Raw genomic sequence first — 20,275 nt, forward strand, 5'->3', positions numbered from 1 at the left:
TTATTTTTATTAATATGAAATATTTAAGAATTAATTTAATTAAAAATATTTTTATTTCAAATATTCCCTCTCATAATACATATAATAAAATAAATTAATAAATAAATTAAGAACTTTTTCTTCTAATTTACCTAATTTTTTTAAACTTTAGTTTTGAATTTATTTCATCTTGTTTTTTTTTTTATCTTTAACTTTCTAATATTTAATAAGTTCCAATTAAATCGAAGATAATGGAATTCAATATTTAGGAAACGCTCTGAAGAACCTTGTTAATCTTAAATAATTAAAGCTTTTATTAGAGTATCTTTTTTATTTTGATTATTAAAAATTTAAAAATAAATAATGCTCTGAAAAGAAAAAATTAAATTTAGTTTTATTTTAAACTATTAAAGAAACAATAAAAAAACATACTACGGCAATGAAAGTTAATATGGATTAACCTATTTAGGATAGGCTTTAGAAAATTTAATTAATATAGAGAATATAGAGATTAATCTGAGGTAAATTTTTTAAAAATTTAAATAAGTGATTTTTAATGATAAATTAATCAAAAAACATAAATAAATAAATAAGTTGGTTGCTTTAAAAAACAATTTTTTTTACTATTTTTTAAGAAATTATTCACACTTATGTAAATAAAAATAAAATATTTATAAATAATATGTTAAAGCGAAAATTATTTAGTAGAAAAAGAGTTACTTGCATTGTATTAAGGGTTTTCTAAATGCTTGAGTTTAAAATTTTTAAATTTGAGTTTAGTGTAAATTATTTACTTATTTACTTTAATTGGGTTGCTTTTTGCATACTAAAAAACATTCTATCTATTTTTCGTTTTTAAATTTTTTTAATATTAAAATATTTGAAGAATCTGCTACATAAATAGTAAAGGCATATCTGATTTATTCTATGCATTAGTAAGCTGTTAGTAATTATCATAATTAAATCTAAGCTTTTTGTAAATTTTTATTTATTTTTTATTTCTAAAAATATATAATCAAAATAAATAAAAAAAATGATTTTATTATAATTTAATTATATGTAATATTTAAAAAGTTAAAATAGAATAGATAATAAATTTGACTGCTTTTTTGCTTTAAAAAAGTTAAAAAATTTACAATATTTCACACTATGGTTCAAGTAATTAAAAATTTAAATAATTTATTGAATATAAAACTAACTTTTTCAAATTTCAAACTTTTTTTAATTTATTCAAAAAAATAGTTTTAAATATTAATAAATTTTATTATTAAATAAAATCAAAGTGAAAGTAAATTAAATAACGAAGTGGCAGGCAGTTTAGGTTCAGCTATTGCAGATTTACATCAACTTAAAGTTTTATAACTTATTCTTGAGTAAATTTAACTCAATATAATAAATTTATATTTATAATAATTTTTATATCAATTTTTTAATTTTTAATTATTCATTTTACATAATTAAATAATTATTAAACAAAATAAATAAATAATTAATTAAAAATATAATAATTTTATTTTTTGAAATAAATATTTTATATTAAAATAGTCGCAATAAAATTAGTTTTAAAGGAGCATCTTTTTTAGCTTCTAGCATAGCAAAATGTGTTAATCTCTAATATTTATATTTAAACTTAGAGTAATTTTATTTATCTGTTATTCTTCTTACTTGTTTATCTAAAATTATTTTTTTCTCTTTAAAAATTAATGTTATTAAAAATCTTATTAAATTCATTATCAAAATTATTTTTATTAGAATTATTTTATTTTAATCTACATTTTTATTATTTTAAAATAGTAATAATAAATTAGATAAACTAGAAAATAATGAAAGCAAATAATCTTAATAATTTGACATCATTCACTAAGATGAAAATGAAGATGAAAACGATGAATATGAAAGTGAAGATGAAAACGATGACTATGAAAGTGTGTATTATGATAAGGCTTTAAAAAATATAATTTTAAAAACTAAAAGATTAATTAGATTTGAAGTTAAATGGAATGATTAAAGTAGATATTATGATTACTGATAGATCATAAATTTTTAAGAGCTCTATAAGCTATAATAATAAATAAAAATCAATAATAATAATTTATTCAAGAAGAAATTGAAACCTAATCACTTATTTACTTAATTACTTATATTAGCATCATTATTAAAATTAATTAATGAAAAATAATTATTTTTATGTTACTTATTTAAGATTTTTACTTTTACAAACCTTATTATTAAATTTGTTGTTTTCATTTATTTATTCAAGCTAAAAAAACTATTAAATAAACATTTTATATTAATTAATCTATATTTATTATATAATAATAATATAATCAATTAAAAAAACTAGATAATAAAAACGATTAAAGTAAGGAAGATGAAAATAATTAGTTTCAATACTGTATGTATGTATGTATGTATGTATGTATGTATGTATGTATGTATGTATGTATGTATTCAAACTTCATGTGGTTGTTGAATATTCTACCAAATTAGAAAATGATTTCATAAAATATTGAGGTATATAAAAATAACTTATTGATAAAAAAGAAATAAAAAAGTGGCAATAACATTTGTTTAAAAAGAGCATCTTTTTTAGCTTCAAGCATAGCAAAATCTGTTAATCTCTGAGATTTATATAAAGCTTAAAGTAATTATATTTATCTAATCTTTACTATATTTTTCTATGCATATTTAAAATTATTTTTTAATCTTTTCAAATATATTTTATTATTTTTAATTAAAAATCATATCAATAAATTCAAGCATAATAAAAATTATTTTTAATTATTAATTTTGTATTTTAATATGCAAATACTATTTATTATTAAATAGTCATAATCAATTAGTAAACTAGATAGATACAGGTAAAAAAAAAATGAAAATATAGCTAGCTATATTACTGTATATTATGATAAAACTTTACAAAATGTAATTTTAAAAACTAAAAGATTAATAAAATTTTAATCTGATTGGGATTATTAAAGTAATTTGTATTACTGAATAGGTCATAAGTTTTTAAGGATGCTAAAAGTTTTTATAATAAATGAAAATCTAAAATAATAATATCTTCTAGAAATTGAAACTCAATCTCTTATTTACCTTTTTATGAGCATAATTATTAAAATTACTTTATGAAAAATAATAATTTTATCAAGTTACTAATTCAAGTTTTTTTTTTCAGACTTTATTATTAAATTAGTTATTTTCATTTATTTATTTATTTCAACTAAAAAGAATTTTATAATTTTTTTTTTTAATTTTTATCTATCTACATTTATTATATTTAAATAGTAAAAAATAATTAATTATATAAATCCAAAAATAATTATATAAGCTCTAAAAAAATTAAGGTAAATAAGATAAAAATAACGAAATTAACAAAGATGAAAATAGTTAGTTAGTTAGTTAGCAAATTTCTTTAAATTGTGATAAGATTTTAAAACTAAAAATTTAATAAAATCGAAAGATATTTGTGATGGATAATTAAAGAAGTTTTTATTTCAAATATTACTGAATTAAATGATTAAGGATTATAAAACTATAATAATAAATAAAAATCTAATATATTTTTGATACTTCTTTTATCACTTAATCTTCTAATAATTTTTTGTATTTTTATTAAATCCATTACATTCATAGCTTTTCTATTTTATCATGATAAATGCTGTTTCAAGTACATAAAAATAAATAAATAAATAATCTAATATTGTTTTGTAAAAAATCACTCAAGTTAAATATATGTGTGAATCTAAAGTTGAATAAATTACTTTTGACAAAAGTTTTATTATCTTGTTAGATATCAAAATATATATAGCTAGTTAATATAAGTATTATCATATTGTTTTTCAAAAATGAAAGATTATTACTTTCTGACATTCAATTATCTTTTTAATATTTTATCTATTTTCATAAATATAAAAAAGTTCTAATTTATTTATAAACATGATTAATAAATAACAAATAAAAATTTGAAACAAAATAATTAATTATTTATTAAATAGAAGAAATATTATTTATTTAGTAAATTTTAAAACAAAAATAAAATCAAGCCATCTATCTATATATCTATTATGGATAAAGAAAATATTGATTTTTCAGATGTTGAAAAATTTTTATTAACTCACTATATTAAATGTCCTACTCACAAAAGGTCTGTAATATATTTAAGACTAGATGATGAGGAAGATCCTTAAGTTATTAAATGCCAAAAATGCTTAGATGAAAAGAAATATAAATGCTTTATTGATATGATTGAATTGCTTTAAAGCGATAATCACTTTATTTTTTAGAAATGGCCTATTCATGATGATGATTAAATCTATGAAAAGCTTGAATAAATTAGTCTATGGCCATTTGCTAAATACTGCCAAGAAATAAATCTTTTATTTGATGAAATAATTGAAGCAATTTAATCAAAAAGAAAAAGTATTTTAAAAAATCTTGGATTGATTGAAGAAATAACATAAAAACCTTTAAATTTCTTTAAAGAAATATGCTAAAAGGAAAAGTTAATAGACATAATTAAAACATAATTTGGTGATTAAAAAAAACAAAATGAGATGATTTTAAATATTATCAAATAAAATCAAGAGAATTATGAAAAAAACAAAAAGTTATTAGTAGAATTAATTAATTAAGCTAATAAAAACTTATTTAGTTTAAGTAAAATTTAAAATATTAAGGAGGAAGTGTTATCATCAATAAACAAATTAAACACTTTTGATGATTTATAAGTAATAGTTGATTAGTCTAATAATATAACTATCGAAAATTATGACTAATGTAAAATTTTTTATTAAATATTAATAAATTTTGATTTAATTACTACTAATTTACTAAATAGGTTTTAAAAAAATAAAGATAACTAAAATTGAAGAATTCAATAAATATTATGATTACTAAAAAATTAAAATTGATTTTGGGTAACTAACTAATTAGCTTTTTTATCATTTATTCTCTTTTAAATTAAATTTATTTATTTATTCCTTATTAACTAAAACGAAAATATTTATTTTTGTAAAATAGAGAATAATAATTAACATTTTAAGACATTTAAACCATTTCGCAGTCGCTAAATAAATTCAAAAAAATTAATGAATTTACACTTAGGATATCGTATTTTTATTAACTTTTTATGATACATATAATACAATAAACTATAAAAATATTATTTATTAAAAATGTTTTGATATCTTTTAGTGGTATTTAAATTGGTAATGAAGAAATGTACGAAATCATCAAAGGATTATATAAGCACAAAACACTCACAAAGTTGAAACTTAAGTTTAAGTAAATCTTGCTTATATAAAATTAATAACTTGCTTTTTAAATAAATGAATTAATTAATAATTAAAAAAAAAAAGATTAAATGTATTTAAATCTGCAGGAGCTCAATATATTGCAAAATTTATAAAATAAAATAAAAATTTAGTTAAACTACATCTCAATCTAAAGTAATTTAATTTTTTTTTTTCTACATTATTTCATTTAATATAATAAATCATTTTAATTTACACTTTGAAAGTCTTGATGATATTAAGTAAGAAGGAGCTTCAAGCATAGCTGATGCAATAGAAACATGCTAAAATCTAAATAATTTGGCTCTTTATTTTTAGTAAATTTAATTTTATAACTTATTATTTTAATTTATTTAACAAACTTATCATTAATAACATTAATAAGAAGAAACTATTATGATGCTGAAGGAATCGAAAACATTGCAAGAGCGATCGAAAAACATTAAAAATTAGAAATACTAAAAATAGATTATTAGTAACAAATTCATTCTGTTTGTCTTTTAAATTTTAATTTAGTTTTTGTAAAATTTAAAATATTATTTATTATAAATATTATATAGATCAAATTATATGGAAGATGAAATAACTTAAATTATATCTAATGCTTTAGGAAAAAATAAAAATCTTACAGAGCTCGATCTTAATTTTGAGTAATTAATTATAATTTGAATCTTTTTATATTTCTACTTAATTTTTTTATATTTCAATTTGTTTAAAATTTAGATTTGTCTAAATAAATTTGATTGATATAATATTAAACCAAAATATAAATAAATAAATAAATAAATAATATATTAGTTATTTATGCGTTTTAATAATTATTATAAAATTGGTTTAGTCATAATTAAATCCAATTTAAATTTCTTTTAAAAAGAGTTTTAATAAATAACTTAAAGAATAAAAAATATATCACCAAATGATTTTAAAATCTTTATTAATTGATTTCTAAAAATTAAATATAGCTCTTGTAGTATTGAAGATGAAGGAGCTTTCTATATTGGAGATGCATTAGCTAAATTATTAAATCTTTAAATATTAAAACTATCTCTTAGGTAAATAAATAAATAATTATTTAAATTTAATTTAATATTCTGAATAAAATAACTTTTTATGAATAATTTAACTAAATTTTATTGAATACTTTCTTTCAATTTAAGTTTTTATAATTATTAAAAATTTTAGAAATAATGAAATCGGAGTTAAAGGTGCTTAAAAAATAATAAAAGATTTAGAAAATAATAGAAAAATTTAAGATCTTCATATAAACTTAAGGTAATTTTATCATAATTTAATGAATGCTTATTTAATAATATTAATTGGTGTTAAATAAAAAGCGATTCTGAAGAAATTTGCCAATTAGGTAATAGAAATTTAGTAAGAAATACATTTAATGAGTTCAAAAAAAAACTAAAACAATAAGTAAATTTATTTTTACTATTTTTTTAATATTAATTAATTATTTTTTTTTCTTTTATAGTTATAGTTGCTTCTTTGAAATAAACTTATGAAAGTTTCTCTTAAATAGAAAATTTAAATTTTAAATGTAATTGAAAAGAAAACTTGTGTTATTTAAAATAGAACTTATTCTAACAAACAATTAATTAAGCAAATTAATATATTTGTATTTCTTAACAATTTAAATCTTTAAAAAATAAAAGAAATTTTAAGTCTTATAAATATTTGTATATTAATATATATATGTGTATTGGTGTCTAATTGGTATAAATCATTCAAATTTAAGATATACGTGAATATAAAGCTGAATAAATTTTATTTTTACAAAAGTTTTATTATCTTCTTAGATATCAAAATATATATAGCTAGTTAATATAAATAAGCATTATTAGGTAGTTTTCTAAAATTCAAAAGTTAATGAAAGATTTTTACGTTCGTTCTGATATTTAATTATCTTTTTCAAATATTTGAATTGATAAAAAATTTTCCTTTTAATAATTTATCTATTACCTAATGAATAAATAAATAGAAAATTTCTAATTTATACACATGATTAATAAATAACAAATAAAAATTTGAAACCAAATAATTATTTATTAAAAATAAAGATTATTTATTTATTTAGTAAATTTTAAAACCTATCTATTTATCTATTTATCAATCTATTATGGATAAAGAAAATATTGATTTTTCAGATGTTGAAAAATTTTTATTAACTCACTATATTAAATGTCCTACTCACAAAAGGTCTGTAATATATTTAAGACTAGATGATGAGGAAGATCCTTAAGTGATTAAATGCCAAAAATGCTTAGATGAAAAGAAATATAAATGCTTTATTGATATTATCGAATTGCTTTAAAGCGATAATCACTTTATTTTTTAGAAATGGCCAATTCATGATGATGATTCAATCTATGAAAAGCTTGAATAAATTAGGCAATGGCCATTTGCTAAATACTGCCAAGAAATAAACCTTTTATTTGATGAAATAATTGAAGCAATTTAATCAAAAAGAAAAAGTATTTTAAAAAATCTTGGATTGATTGAAGAAATAACATAAAAACCTTTAAATTTCTTTAAAGAAATATGTTAAAAAGAAAAGTTAATAGACATAATTAAAACATAATTTGGTGATTAAAAAAAACAAAATGAGATGATTTTAAATATTATCAAATAAAATCAAGAGAATTATGAAAAAAACAAAAATTTATTAATAGAATTGATTAATTAAGCAAATAAAAACTTATTTGGTTTAGATAAAATTTAAAATATTAAGGAAGAAGTGTTGTCATCAATATAAAAAGTAAATAATTTTGATGATTTATAAGTAATAGTTGATTAGTCTAATAATATAACAATCGAAAATTATGACTAATGTAAAATTTTTTATTAAATATTAATAAATTATAATTTTATTATGAATTTTATTTTTAAAAAGGTTTTAAAAAAATAAAAATAACTAAAATTGAAGAATTGAATAAATATTATGATTACTAAAAAATTAAAATTGATTTTAGGTAACTAAATAACTAGCTTTTTTATCATTTATTCTTTTAAATTAAAATTATTTATTTATTTAAAAAAGAGAATAATACTTATCATTTATAGACATTTACATCATTTCGTAGTCGTTAAATAAATTCAAAAAAATTAATGAATTTTCACTAAGGATATCGTATTTTTATTAACTTTTTATGCTTCATATAATATAATAAACTATAAAAACAAACATTACTTATTTAAAATTTTTTGATATCTTTTAGTGGTAATACAATTTATAATGAAAACGTGTGCTAAATCATAAAAGGATTATTTAAGTATTAAACACTCACAAAGTTGAAACTTAAGTTTGGGTAAATTTTTCAATTTTTAGTTTATATAAAATTAATTAATTAATTATGCCTTGTTAAATGATTGAATTATTTATTTATAATTTTTTTAAAGAGATACATTTAATTATATTGGATCTGAAGGAGCTAAATGTATTGCACAATTTATAAAATAAAATAATAATTTAGTTAAACTACATCTCAATACAAAGTAATTTAATTTTTTTCTCCATTATTTCATTTAATCAAATAAACCATTCATTCTACTTTACAATCTGAAAGACTTAAAGATATTGATTAAGAAGGAGCTTCAAGCATAGCTGATGCAATAGAAGCATGCTAAAATCTTAATAATTTGACTCTTTATTTTAGGTAAGTTTAGTTTTATATTTAATTTATTTAACAGACTTATCATTAATAACATATATAAGAATAAATTTTAATTCCGCTGAAAGATTCAAAAAGATTACAAGAGCAATTGAAAAACTCTAAAAATTAGAAATACTAAAATTAGATTGTTCGTAACAAATTCTTTTTGTTTATTAAATTTTAATTTAATTTTTGTAAAATTTATAATATTACTTATTATATATATTATATAGATCAAATTATATTGGAAATGAAATAGCTAAAGTTATATCAAATTCTTTAGAAAAAAACATTAATCTTAAAGAGCTCGATCTTAATTTGGAGTAATTAATTATAATCTTAATCTAAATATATTTCTATTTAATTTGAATTTTTTTATATTTCAATTTGTTTAGAATTTAGAGTAGTCTTAATATATTTGATTGATATAATATTCTACCAAAAATATATAAATATATAAATAAATAAAAAATATATTAGTTATTAATACGTTTTACTAATTACTATAAAATTGGTTAAGTCATAATTAAATTAAATCCAATTTAAATTTCTTTTAAGAAGAGTTTTAATAAATAACTTAAAAAATAAAAAAAATTATCACCAAATCTTAATTAGTTGATTTAAAAAATTAAATTTTGATTATTAATAGCTATAGTAAAATAGAAGATGAAGGAGCTTTCTATATTGGAGATGCGTTAACTAAATTATAAAATATTTAAATATTAAAACTTTCATTAAGGTAAATAAATAAATAATTTGTTAAATTTAATTTAATATTCTTAAAAAAATAACTTTATATAAATAATTTTAATAAATACTTTCTTTCGATTTAAGTTTTTTTTATTATTAAAAATTTTAGTTGTAATCAAATTGGAGTTAAAGGTGCTTAAAAAATAATAAAAGATTTAGAAAATAATAAAAAAATTTAAGATCTTCATATAAACTTAAGGTAATTTTATCATAATTTAATTAATGCTTATTTAATAATATTAATTGGTGTTAAATAAAAAGCAATTCTAATGAAATTTGCAAATCAGGTAATAGAAATTTAGTAAGAAATACATTTAATGAGTTCAAAAAAAAACTAAAACAATAAGTAAATTTATTTTTACTATTTTTTTAATTAATTAATAAGTTTTTTATCTTTAATAGTTATAGTTGCTTCTTTGAAATAAACTTATGAAAGTTTCTCTTAAATAAAAAATTTAAATATCAAATGTAATTAAAAGAAAACTTGTGTTGTTTAAAATAGAATTTATTTAAACAAACAATTAATTAAGCAAATTAATATATTTGTATTTCTTATCACTTTAAATCTCTTAAAAATAAAAGAAGTTTTAAATATTGTAATTATTTGTATATTAATATATATAATATATATTTCTGTGTGTCTAATTTGCATAAAAATATATTTGAGCATATAAAATTCAAAACATAATAACTAATTTAACGATTGGAGAATATATTTATAGTTTGAGGTATCTATATATTAATCAATTAATTGTTATCTATTTATCAGTTTTTACCTATTTTTACAGTTTTATTTGCCATCTAATTAATATATTTATCTAACTTTCTATTTTTACAATTTTTTGATTTAGAAATGAATTTATTTAATAATAAAGAAATCTTATTTTTATAAAAATTTGGATAAGATAACAATACTATTACTATTTTTTATTTGAAAAGAGAAAATAAATAAATAAATAAATGTATAATAAATAAAAAAGTTATTTCTATTTTAAAATTAAATCAAAATAATTTATCTAAACTTGAAGATGGTTTTTGAAAACTGAAATTACAAAAATAAATATTTACTGAAGAATTTAATTTTGAGTTGGATTTTTAAAATTATTTTTTATATTTTAATAGAATCACACATATATTCAACCATATTTCAACAACTAAATCAAATCTTGATTATTTCAAATTATTATTCATGAGATAGATAGCATGAATATTTTTTAAATTAATTAATATTCTCCATTATTCTAATATATTTTAATAAACAAAATAATTAAATGAAGAAATTATGAATTAAATATTTTAATTTTGTATAATGACTTAAAGAGCAGAGACTATATGTAGATATAATTACAAAACATTAAATATGTTCTTTCTTTTATTTTTAGAATATATTTTTTAAAGCATTTATAACATACACATTTTATCCAAATTATGAAAAATATATTATCTAAATCCTTTATTAAAATAAATAAATAAATAAATATTTATTCTCAAATTTATCACAACCAACATAATATAAATTGATCAAAATCAAAAATATTTCTTTGAGATTTTTTTCATGCAGAAATTTCTTTATTCATCCAAATTTATTATTTTAGAGAGTAAATTTTAATAGCAATGAGGCAAATAATCTATAAATTTTGTAATTTTTTAATAAATCAAAGGCTTAAAATAGTAGCATTCAATATGTAAATACTTCGATTAAAAAGATATTTTGTACATTCTATCCTTTAGATCAAAATTAATATTCATCATTAAAACAAAAAATAAATTGATCAAAATGCAAAATTTTCTTTAACCATGCAAACCAAAATCCTTATTCTAAAAAACAAAATTTGGTTACAAAGAGTCAATCATCTTTTTTTTTTTTGATAAACAAAATAAATTGCGAAAATTGTTGCAATTAAATAAAAAATGTATTAATTTAGAATAGTTAATTACATAAAATATGTTTTGTCATTTTAATTATTTTAAAATGCTAAACCTTGATATGTAAATAAAAAGACTTTGTTCTCTCTTCAAACAAATTTTATTATTCTATTACCACCTTATTAAATTACATCTCTCAACCCCCTCATTTACCCTCTAAAAATTAGATGCAATTAAATTATTTTTATAAATAAATAAATAATTTATTATTGAATCAATTTTGTTTATAAAAATTTTAGAATTGAAATAATTTTGTAAATAAAAAATTTATTAATAAAAAAAAATAAAATTAAAATATCTACATAAATAAGAAAGTAAAAAATAAGAATGGAGTAATAAGAAATAGATTTTTCAGATATTGAAAAGTTTTTAGTACACCATTATAAGAAATGTCCTAATCATAAAAGGTCTATCTCTCTTTTAAAGCTGGATGATTCAAATGAACCTCAATTTTTAAAATGCCATATTTGTCAATAGTAATATAATTATAAAAGCTACATCGATATAGTTGACTTACTTTAAAGTAATCAAAATGCTATTTTTAATAGCTGGCCAATTTATGATGATGATTCTATTTACAAAGACCTGTCAGAAATTAATTAATAGTTGAATACGCTCAAACCAGAAGATATCAATACTTTATTTGATGAAATTTTATCGCAATTAAGTTAGTCCATACAAATAAAAAAGAAACAAATCCTAAATGAGCTAGAGAAAATTGATCAAATTAAACAATAACCTATCATTTTTTACAATCAAATATCTCAGAAGGAAAAATTGGTAGAAATAATTAAAACTTAATATGCAAATTAATCTGAGCAGAATAAAATGATTTAAGAAATAATAATTTAAAATCAGCTAAATTATTAATAAAATAAAAATGAACTAATTGATTTGATCAAAAAAGCAAATTATTATGTTTTCAACATAAATAAAATTGAAAACATGAAAGATTAAGTCTTATCTATAATAAACAATCTAGATATTATTAGCTTTTCTAAAAATGATGAAATATTTGATTAACCAAATGAAAAATTAAAAGCTGGAGACAAATAAAGTAAAATTTAATTAAAAAATTACATTTTTAAAAAAATAATTTGAATTATTTATTATTAAAATAGTTTTAGAAGAAATAAAAATAGATTAATTAGAAGATCTCAACAAATGCCTTGAATATAAAAAAATAGAAATCAATTTTTCGTAATTTATTTAAAATACAAATTTTAGTTATTTTTTTAAAAAGTGATATACTATCTCTTTAAATAAAATTTGATAAATTCTTGGATGATTATTTTTTCTCATCAAAAATTATAATATTTAAGTGGGCTTGCAAAAACGAAATATTAATTAATGACTGACTGACTCTAACTTTATTTATTTATTTAAAATATTTTATTTTATCAAATTAGATAATATTCTTTATTAATTAATTAATTAATGTTTTATTCATTCTTATTAATATTCTTTGAGAAAAATTTTAGATTGTGGGTTAAATTTAAATTTTTAACAAAACTAAATAGAAAAATGAATATTGACAACTAAACCGCTAATGCTATTGGAGATACCATAAATGCTTGCAGAAATATCACCAATCTTAATTTAGAATTAGAGTATTTCAATTTTATTTTATTTTTACTTAATAAATTATTTGGCTCAATAAAAAATCAAATTAATTTTATTTGAAAATAATAATTTTGAAATAAAAATATTTTTTGAAAAATAAATTTTAGACAAGCAAACATTAGAGAGGAAGAGTTTCTTAATATTTCAAAGGGACTTATAAACCACCAAAATATCTAATGCTTAAAGATAAATTTAGGGTAATTTAAAAGAAACAAACCATTTTTATTAATTTAATAATTGCACTATTTTTATAATAAATAAATGTTTAAATTTTGTATCAAAAATAGAGAAAATTAAATAGGAATTTAAGGAGTCAAAAATATAGCAAATGGTATAGAAAAATGCTAAAACATTGTTCATTTAGCTCTTAATCTATAGTAATAATTAACATATTTTTAAATAGAAAATAATGTTTATTTTTTTAATTAATAATTATTCAAGGAATAATAATATCAATAATAAAGGAACTCAATATATAGCAAGAATACTTGATAAGAATTAAAAGTTTAGTTTTCTAGAATTATAATTAGAGTAATTTAATATTTTATGCCATTTCTTTTCTTGCTTTTTTTCAAAATTATTTCAAATTATCAATTTATATTGACCATAAATAAATAAATAGTTTTTTTTAATTAATTTTTAAATTAATACTCTGTGAAAATTATTTTAAAAATTCTATTTATTTTTCTGTTAATGTGCTTATAATTGATTGATTTAAAAAATTATTTTTATATAAATTAAATAGCAATAATAGTATTAGCAAGGAAGGAGTTAAATAACTAGCAATAGCACTATATCCCTAATCTTATCTTACCACATTAAAATTATATCTAAAGTATTTTATACTTAGTTATTTATTTTATTAGAACCGATTTTAGCTTATTTTTTAAAATTTTATTTAACTATTCATTTTTTCTAAAAAGTTATAATAATATTGGCAAAGAAGGAGCTAAAATAATATCAAGAGCGATTAAATTAATATAAAATCTTACTGTATTAAATCTACAGCTATAGTATTTTTTAATTATTTTATTATTTATTTATTACTTTAAAAACAATTTATTTAATTTTTTATTTATTTATTTACCAACAAGGGGAAATTAAATTTAAGATGAAGGAGTTGTTTGCATTTCAAAAGCTATAGAATAAAATAATCAAATGGCTGAGCTAATTCTTTGCTTCAGGTAATTAAATTTTATATTATTTTATTTATCTAAACAAAATCTTTATAATTTAAAAGGAATAATAAAATTAGTGTCTAAGGAGTATAAAGTATTGCAAGTTCAATGAAGAAATTGTAAAACATTCACTATTTAGAACTTAATTTGCAGTAAAATATTTATTTTTATTTTGAGATTATTTTAATAAATTAATTAGATTTTTTTAAAATTTATTCTCACGATTTTAATTAAATATTTAAAAAATTAATATTAAAACAAATAATAGAGAAAATAGGATTAGAGATTTAGGATTTTTCTACTTATCAAAAGCAATATAAGCATATAAAAAGTTAACAACATTGAATCTTTGTTTTGGGTATAAACAATTTTATTGTTTTTTTTTTTTTTAAATACAATTTATTTATTGAAATGTTTATTCATTTTAATTTTAGAATAATTATTACTTAAAAATTTTAAATGATTTATTAGTGATAATAACATAACTAACCAAGGAGCTTTTTATATTTTAAATGCTATTGAAAATTTTAAAAACATAAATAAATTGGAGCTCTTTTTATGGTAAAAAAAATAGCTTAAAATATAAATAAAATATCGTATTTATTTAATATATTTTAGGAAAAGTGATATAGATTATGTGGTTGCCAAGAATATTGCTTCGCTATTATCAAATTTATAAAATCTTTCTCAACTAGAATTAAACTTAAAGTATTTTTAAAAATATTTTTATAATTTTTATTATTTAAATCATTTAAAAATATTTGGTTTATAAGTGAAAACAAAATTGGATTTGAAGGGGTTAAACTTATTCTAAATGAACTGGAAAAGAAAATTCAAACAATTTAAACATTGAATTTAAATTTAATGTAAATATTTTTAAATTTATTTATTTATTTGATACATTATGGGCAATTTAATAATATATTCCCTAACATTTATTTTTTTTATATTAAATCTATTTAAATAAAATAAATATAAAAAGGGAAAACAACATCAATGAATTTAAAATAAAATCTTTAAGAGAAAATTTTGATTTAATAATCAAACAAAACAATAAATAATGTAAAATTTTAATCAAAAAAATAAACAAATTATTTATTTATCAATTTAAAATAATTTAATTATATTAGGGAACGCTGATTTTTGAGATATACAAAAATTTCGTTAGCAAATAGTATGAATTTATACTCATAAACACTTTTTAAATCAGAATTTTTTAATTCAAATAATAAAGCAATCGAAAAATTATATTTTAATTAAATTGTTAATTTTTTTTTTTATAAATCTTGTTTGAAATATATTTTTTGTTAAAATAAATACTTTGCCTTAATAAATGTTGATTTAAGTTATTGGAATTATCAAAAAACATTTGTTGAAATTAAAATAAAATATATTTGTTTAAATAATAAATATAATTAATTTATTTTAAAGAGACATTTTAATTTCTCATTATAAATTAGGTAAATTTGAAAAAAAGAAAATGAGGATAACTTTTTATTAATTTTTGTTTAAATATAGTTTTCTAAATTAATTGAAAATAAATAAATAATTGTGTTAAATATTTTAGAAAAAAAGATGCTTTAAAATCAAAATTATCAAAAATACATTCATTCATTCATTATTATTGAAGTCAAATAATTTACAAAGAATTTAATTTTTATAATTTTACTTTTTAGCAATTATTTAAGAACTCGTCATTATTTAAATATGGTATTATAATATTTCATAAATTGATAAAAAGAATTTCAGAGGCTATATATAACTAGTATGATTAGAAACTGAAATAGATGGATATAGCTAATTAATATGTTTCTATTTATCAATTTATTTATTTTGGAATTAAAAAGTTATTTATTTCTTTTTAAAAATATTTATATTTAAACGATTAATATTATTTAAATATTTTTTATTTAATTATTTCAAATAAAACTAAATTTTGAGCAAATAAACAATTGTTAATTTAAATTATTTCGATAAATTTTTGATTGAGTGCATTCTTTTTTATAAACTAATTTTGAACGTTTATAAAATTAAATCCCAGTTAAAAATAAATTAAAAAGTTATCTATTAAAGAAAAGAATTATTTAAAGTAGAATAAAAAGAAAAGCATTACTAAAATAATATTAAATTAATAAATTAATCATATTTATATTTAGTTAGTTAGTTAGTTAGTTAGTTAGTTAGTTAGTTAGTTAGTTAGTTAGTCAGTCATGTTTTTGGGGTGTTTTCTCTTTATTCGCTGTTTAGGTGATCCTCTTAAGGAGTTAAGTTGTAATTTTAGTTTTATTGCTATTACTCTTTGTATTCTTAATCTTGTGGGGTTTTTATATTGTCATTTGTTGAATATCTTTTAGATTGAGGAATTTCATAAAATTTAATTATTTCTTTATAGAGTTCTTCTATATTTTTTGAATCATCGATAAATTTTTACTTAAATTTTGAAAAATCTTTAATGATCTCAAAATTAAATTCGCTATCACATTCACAAATAAATTCAAATTCATTTAACCATTTTGTTTTAATAACTGATTTTATACCACCTACTGCTACATTTACAGCTATTCCAATTCCAAGACCTTTTAATAATTAAGAAACAGAAAATCCAGTTTTGACAACTTATTTGCCAATTGTTACTGTATTTTAAGTAACTTGAGTCACAGTCCCTTTAGTTAATTCTTTTCCAGCCTAAGCAACGGCAGCTTTTGCTCCTTCTTAAAGAAAGGTTTTGCCTCCAATACTCATAAATCCTTTTATACCCTCTTTGGCAAGAGCATTATTTACAATTTTAAAAGTTTCTAAAGAAGTGTATGAAATAATCTATTTAAAACCACTAACTCCACTTATCGCAGCAGCTTTTGCAATATTTCCAATTAGATTTAAATTATTTAAAACTCCTTCACTGTGATCATCATCTCCAATCAATTTTAGAAATTAATCTATTTAGTCATTAGAGATAGATATACCTTAAGATAAAGACTCAATTATTTTTTTGATGAAACTAAACAGATGAATTTATTTCTTGATATATTCTGTATCATCAAATTCTTAAATATTTCTAAAAGAATTAGCGTTATATTCATTTATAAGTATTTTTTGAAATACCAATAAAGAACCATTTTATTACTCTTAGATAAAAAAATAATATTCTTTAAAAGCTTCATTTCCAAAAGTGAACAAGAAGTCACTAGCTTTTTCCAAAAAAGATTTCTCTTAAATTTTCTCTCTCTTAGCTAAAATATAGAGAGCTTTGTTCTTAGGTAATTTATAACCTTTTTCTTCCATTAATTTTAATAGTTTCTTTTTATTTTATAATTTGTTTCTTTATTTTATTTTTTATCTATTTTACATTTAAAAAAAACGAAATTATTAAAGACAGACACAAAGTTTTTCCTCAAAAATTCTCATAAATATATTATATTTTAAATAATTTAAATGTCTCGCTTTAATCATTCGAGCTAGAAACAATTTTTATTTAGTGTTTATTTAAACTATTTATAATAGTGATAGATAGATAGATAGATAGATAGATAGATAGATAGATAGATAGATAGATAGATAGATAGATAGATAATATATAAATAATGTCATAATATTTTTGAAATTTAATATGTTCTACTTAGAACTCATCATAAATCGTGTATATTGTAATATTAATTACGTTTTATTTAAATTATTTATAATATTGATAGATAGGTAAATATATAACTTCATAATATTTTTTAAATTTAATATTGTTTTACCAAGAATTCATCATAAATTGCATATATTCTAATATTAAAAACAATATTCTAACATTAATTACAATTAGAATTTAAGTTACAAGAATATTAATCTGAATGTTCTACTTAGAATTCATCATAAATTGCGTATATTCTAATATTAATTACAATATTCTAACATTAATTACAATTAGAATTTAAGTTACAAGAATATTAATCTGAATTTCTTAATTTATTATTGAAAATTTAGAAGAAAATCTTCTGAAAAATGTTTATTCTAAAAGAAATATTAGTGTTTTATTTAAATTATTTATAATAATGATAAATAGGTAATAAATACATAACGTCATAATATTTTTGAAATTTAATATCGTTCTACTTAGAATTCATCATAAATTACATTTATTCTAATATTAGTCACAATATTCTAATATTAATCAAAATTTAAAATTTAGTATTAGAAGGATTTTAATATGAATTTATAAATTATATATTTATAGAAGTATATTACCTTAGGGTACTGTCTTTTTTAAAGCTGCATATACGAATAATAATAAATTATACCTTGATTCCTCGTTAATAAAATTGGTCAGACCGAAATCACTAAATTTAAGCGTTTTTTTTTTATATAAACCCGAAAATAATGAAGGTATAAAAAAAAAAAATAAGTAAATCAAAAATTATGATAATAGTTAATTAGTTAAATTTCTTTAAATTATTGTAAGATTTTAAAACAAAAAGTTTAATAAAATTGAAATTTATTTGTGATGGATGATTAAAGAAGTTTGTATTTAAAATATTACTAAATTAAATGTTTCAGGATTATAAAAATAATAAAAAAAAATAAAAATCTAAAATAATAATATCTTCAAGATATTAAAACTCAATCTCTTATTTACTTAGTTATTTACTATTATTATCATCATTATTAAATCACTTTATAAAAAATTTCTTATATAATTTTTTCAAGTCTTCATAATATTAAGGACTCACCCCTCAATTGTTTAATACTAAGTTTAGTTTTATTATTATTATTATTGTTTATATTCTCAATTTTGAGGGGTTTTTATATGAAAATTACTTAAATATCTCTAAGATTCATTTTATTATTATTATTATTGTTGTTTATATTCTTAATCTTGAGGGGTTTTTATATGACGATTACTTAAATATCTCTAAGATTCATTTTATTATTATTATTATTATTGTTGTTTATATTCTTAATCTTGAGGGGTTTTTATATGACGATTACTTAAATATCTCTAAGATTCATTTTATTATTATTATTGTTGTTTATATTCTTAATCTTGAGGGGTTTTTATATTATTATTAGTTAAATATCTCTTAGATTCATCAATTTAGCAAGAATTATTTATTTCGTTTTAAAGGTTTTCTAAATTTTTCATATCATTCATACATTTTTAATTAAATTTTTCAAAATTTTCAATCAACTCAAAATTAAATTCCTTATCACATTCGCAAATAAATACAAATTCATCTAACCATTTTGTATTAATATATGATTTTAAACCACCTACTGCTACATTTATAGCTATACCTATTCCAAGACCTTTTAAAAATGAACCTAATTAAAATCCAGTTTTGACAACTTATTAGCCAATTGTTACCGTATTTTTAGTAACCTCAGTAACAGCCCCTTAAGCGAGTGCTTATCCAGACTAAGTAATGACAGCTTTTGCTCCTTCTTAAAGAAAAGCTTTGCCTCCGATACTCATAAATCCTTTTACACCCTCTTTAGCAAGAGCATTATTTACAATTTTATAAGTTTATAAAGAAGTGTATGTAATAATCTATTTAAAACTTCCAATTCCGCTTATCGTTGCAGCTTTTACAAGATGTCCTATTGCATTTAAAGCTCCTTCACTGTGATCATCTCCAATCAATTTTTTTAATTATTCTAACTCTTGAGAAATAGATCTATCTTAAGATATAGACTAAGTTATTTTTTTGATATAACTAAACAGATGAATTTATTTCTTGATTAATTCTGTTTTATCAAATTCTTCGATACCTCTAAACGAACTAGCATTATATTCATTTATAAGTATTTTTTGAAAAACCTTTAAACCGCCATTTTATTACTCTTAGATAATAAAATAATATTCTTTATAAGCTTCATTTCCAAAAGT

At 17.9% G+C, this 20,275-nt stretch overlaps 6 protein-coding genes across 6 annotated transcripts in view; 4 read left to right on the forward strand and 2 right to left on the reverse strand. All coding sequences in view use genetic code 6, as the record gives it.

Moving 5' to 3' along the window:
* TTHERM_00816220 (hypothetical protein) overlaps window positions 1–2,008 on the forward strand; it is a gene marked incomplete at both ends in the record, with an annotated part of 2,660 nt that extends 652 nt beyond the window's left edge. Inside the window, 4 exons of the mRNA XM_001016129.2 lie at window positions 393–500; window positions 1,263–1,352; window positions 1,525–1,614; window positions 1,774–2,008. Of these exons, the coding sequence (XP_001016129.2) occupies window positions 393–500; window positions 1,263–1,352; window positions 1,525–1,614; window positions 1,774–2,008 (523 nt within the window). The remainder of the gene's footprint in view (window positions 1–392; window positions 501–1,262; window positions 1,353–1,524; window positions 1,615–1,773) is intronic.
* A 2,038-nt stretch (window positions 2,009–4,046) lies between these two features.
* TTHERM_00816230 (hypothetical protein) lies at window positions 4,047–6,768 on the forward strand (the record flags this gene model as incomplete). Its single annotated transcript, XM_001016130.2, has 12 exons — window positions 4,047–4,758; window positions 4,820–4,898; window positions 5,002–5,091; window positions 5,176–5,265; window positions 5,340–5,429; window positions 5,501–5,590; window positions 5,659–5,748; window positions 5,834–5,923; window positions 6,236–6,325; window positions 6,456–6,545; window positions 6,608–6,692; window positions 6,751–6,768. The coding sequence occupies 12 exons, from the start codon at window positions 4,047–4,049 to the stop codon at window positions 6,766–6,768; spliced, it is 1,614 nt and encodes a 537-aa protein (XP_001016130.2).
* Window positions 6,769–7,395: 627 nt separating this feature from the next.
* Window positions 7,396–10,536, forward strand: TTHERM_00816240 (transmembrane protein, putative; the record flags this gene model as incomplete). Its single annotated transcript, XM_001016131.2, has 12 exons — window positions 7,396–8,107; window positions 8,170–8,248; window positions 8,317–8,406; window positions 8,495–8,584; window positions 8,676–8,771; window positions 8,843–8,932; window positions 8,992–9,081; window positions 9,163–9,252; window positions 9,579–9,668; window positions 9,789–9,878; window positions 9,941–9,966; window positions 10,082–10,536. The coding sequence occupies 12 exons, from the start codon at window positions 7,396–7,398 to the stop codon at window positions 10,534–10,536; spliced, it is 1,998 nt and encodes a 665-aa protein (XP_001016131.2).
* Window positions 10,537–11,932: 1,396 nt separating this feature from the next.
* On the forward strand, window positions 11,933–15,553 carry TTHERM_00816250 (hypothetical protein; the record flags this gene model as incomplete). Its single annotated transcript, XM_001016132.2, has 16 exons — window positions 11,933–12,662; window positions 12,727–12,805; window positions 13,126–13,215; window positions 13,336–13,425; window positions 13,516–13,605; window positions 13,670–13,759; window positions 13,974–14,063; window positions 14,152–14,241; window positions 14,323–14,412; window positions 14,469–14,558; window positions 14,675–14,764; window positions 14,878–14,967; window positions 15,025–15,114; window positions 15,180–15,272; window positions 15,389–15,468; window positions 15,537–15,553. 16 exons carry the CDS (start codon window positions 11,933–11,935, stop codon window positions 15,551–15,553), a joined length of 1,989 nt encoding a protein of 662 aa, XP_001016132.2.
* Window positions 15,554–16,614: 1,061 nt separating this feature from the next.
* On the reverse strand, window positions 16,615–17,754 carry TTHERM_00816260 (hypothetical protein; the record flags this gene model as incomplete). The annotated part of the gene is made up of 1 exon (XM_001016133.2): window positions 16,615–17,754. The coding sequence occupies one exon, from the start codon at window positions 17,752–17,754 to the stop codon at window positions 16,615–16,617; it is 1,140 nt and encodes a 379-aa protein (XP_001016133.2).
* Window positions 17,755–19,174: 1,420 nt separating this feature from the next.
* On the reverse strand, window positions 19,175–20,184 carry TTHERM_00816270 (hypothetical protein; the record flags this gene model as incomplete). Its single annotated transcript, XM_001016134.3, has 2 exons — window positions 19,175–20,080; window positions 20,158–20,184. 2 exons carry the CDS (start codon window positions 20,182–20,184, stop codon window positions 19,175–19,177), a joined length of 933 nt encoding a protein of 310 aa, XP_001016134.3.
* Window positions 20,185–20,275: the final 91 nt, after the last annotated feature.

The sequence above is a fragment of the Tetrahymena thermophila genome (assembly GCF_000189635.1).
Source record: "Tetrahymena thermophila SB210 genomic scaffold scf_8254646, whole genome shotgun sequence".
Classification (NCBI taxonomy): Eukaryota; Ciliophora; class Oligohymenophorea; order Hymenostomatida; family Tetrahymenidae; genus Tetrahymena; species Tetrahymena thermophila.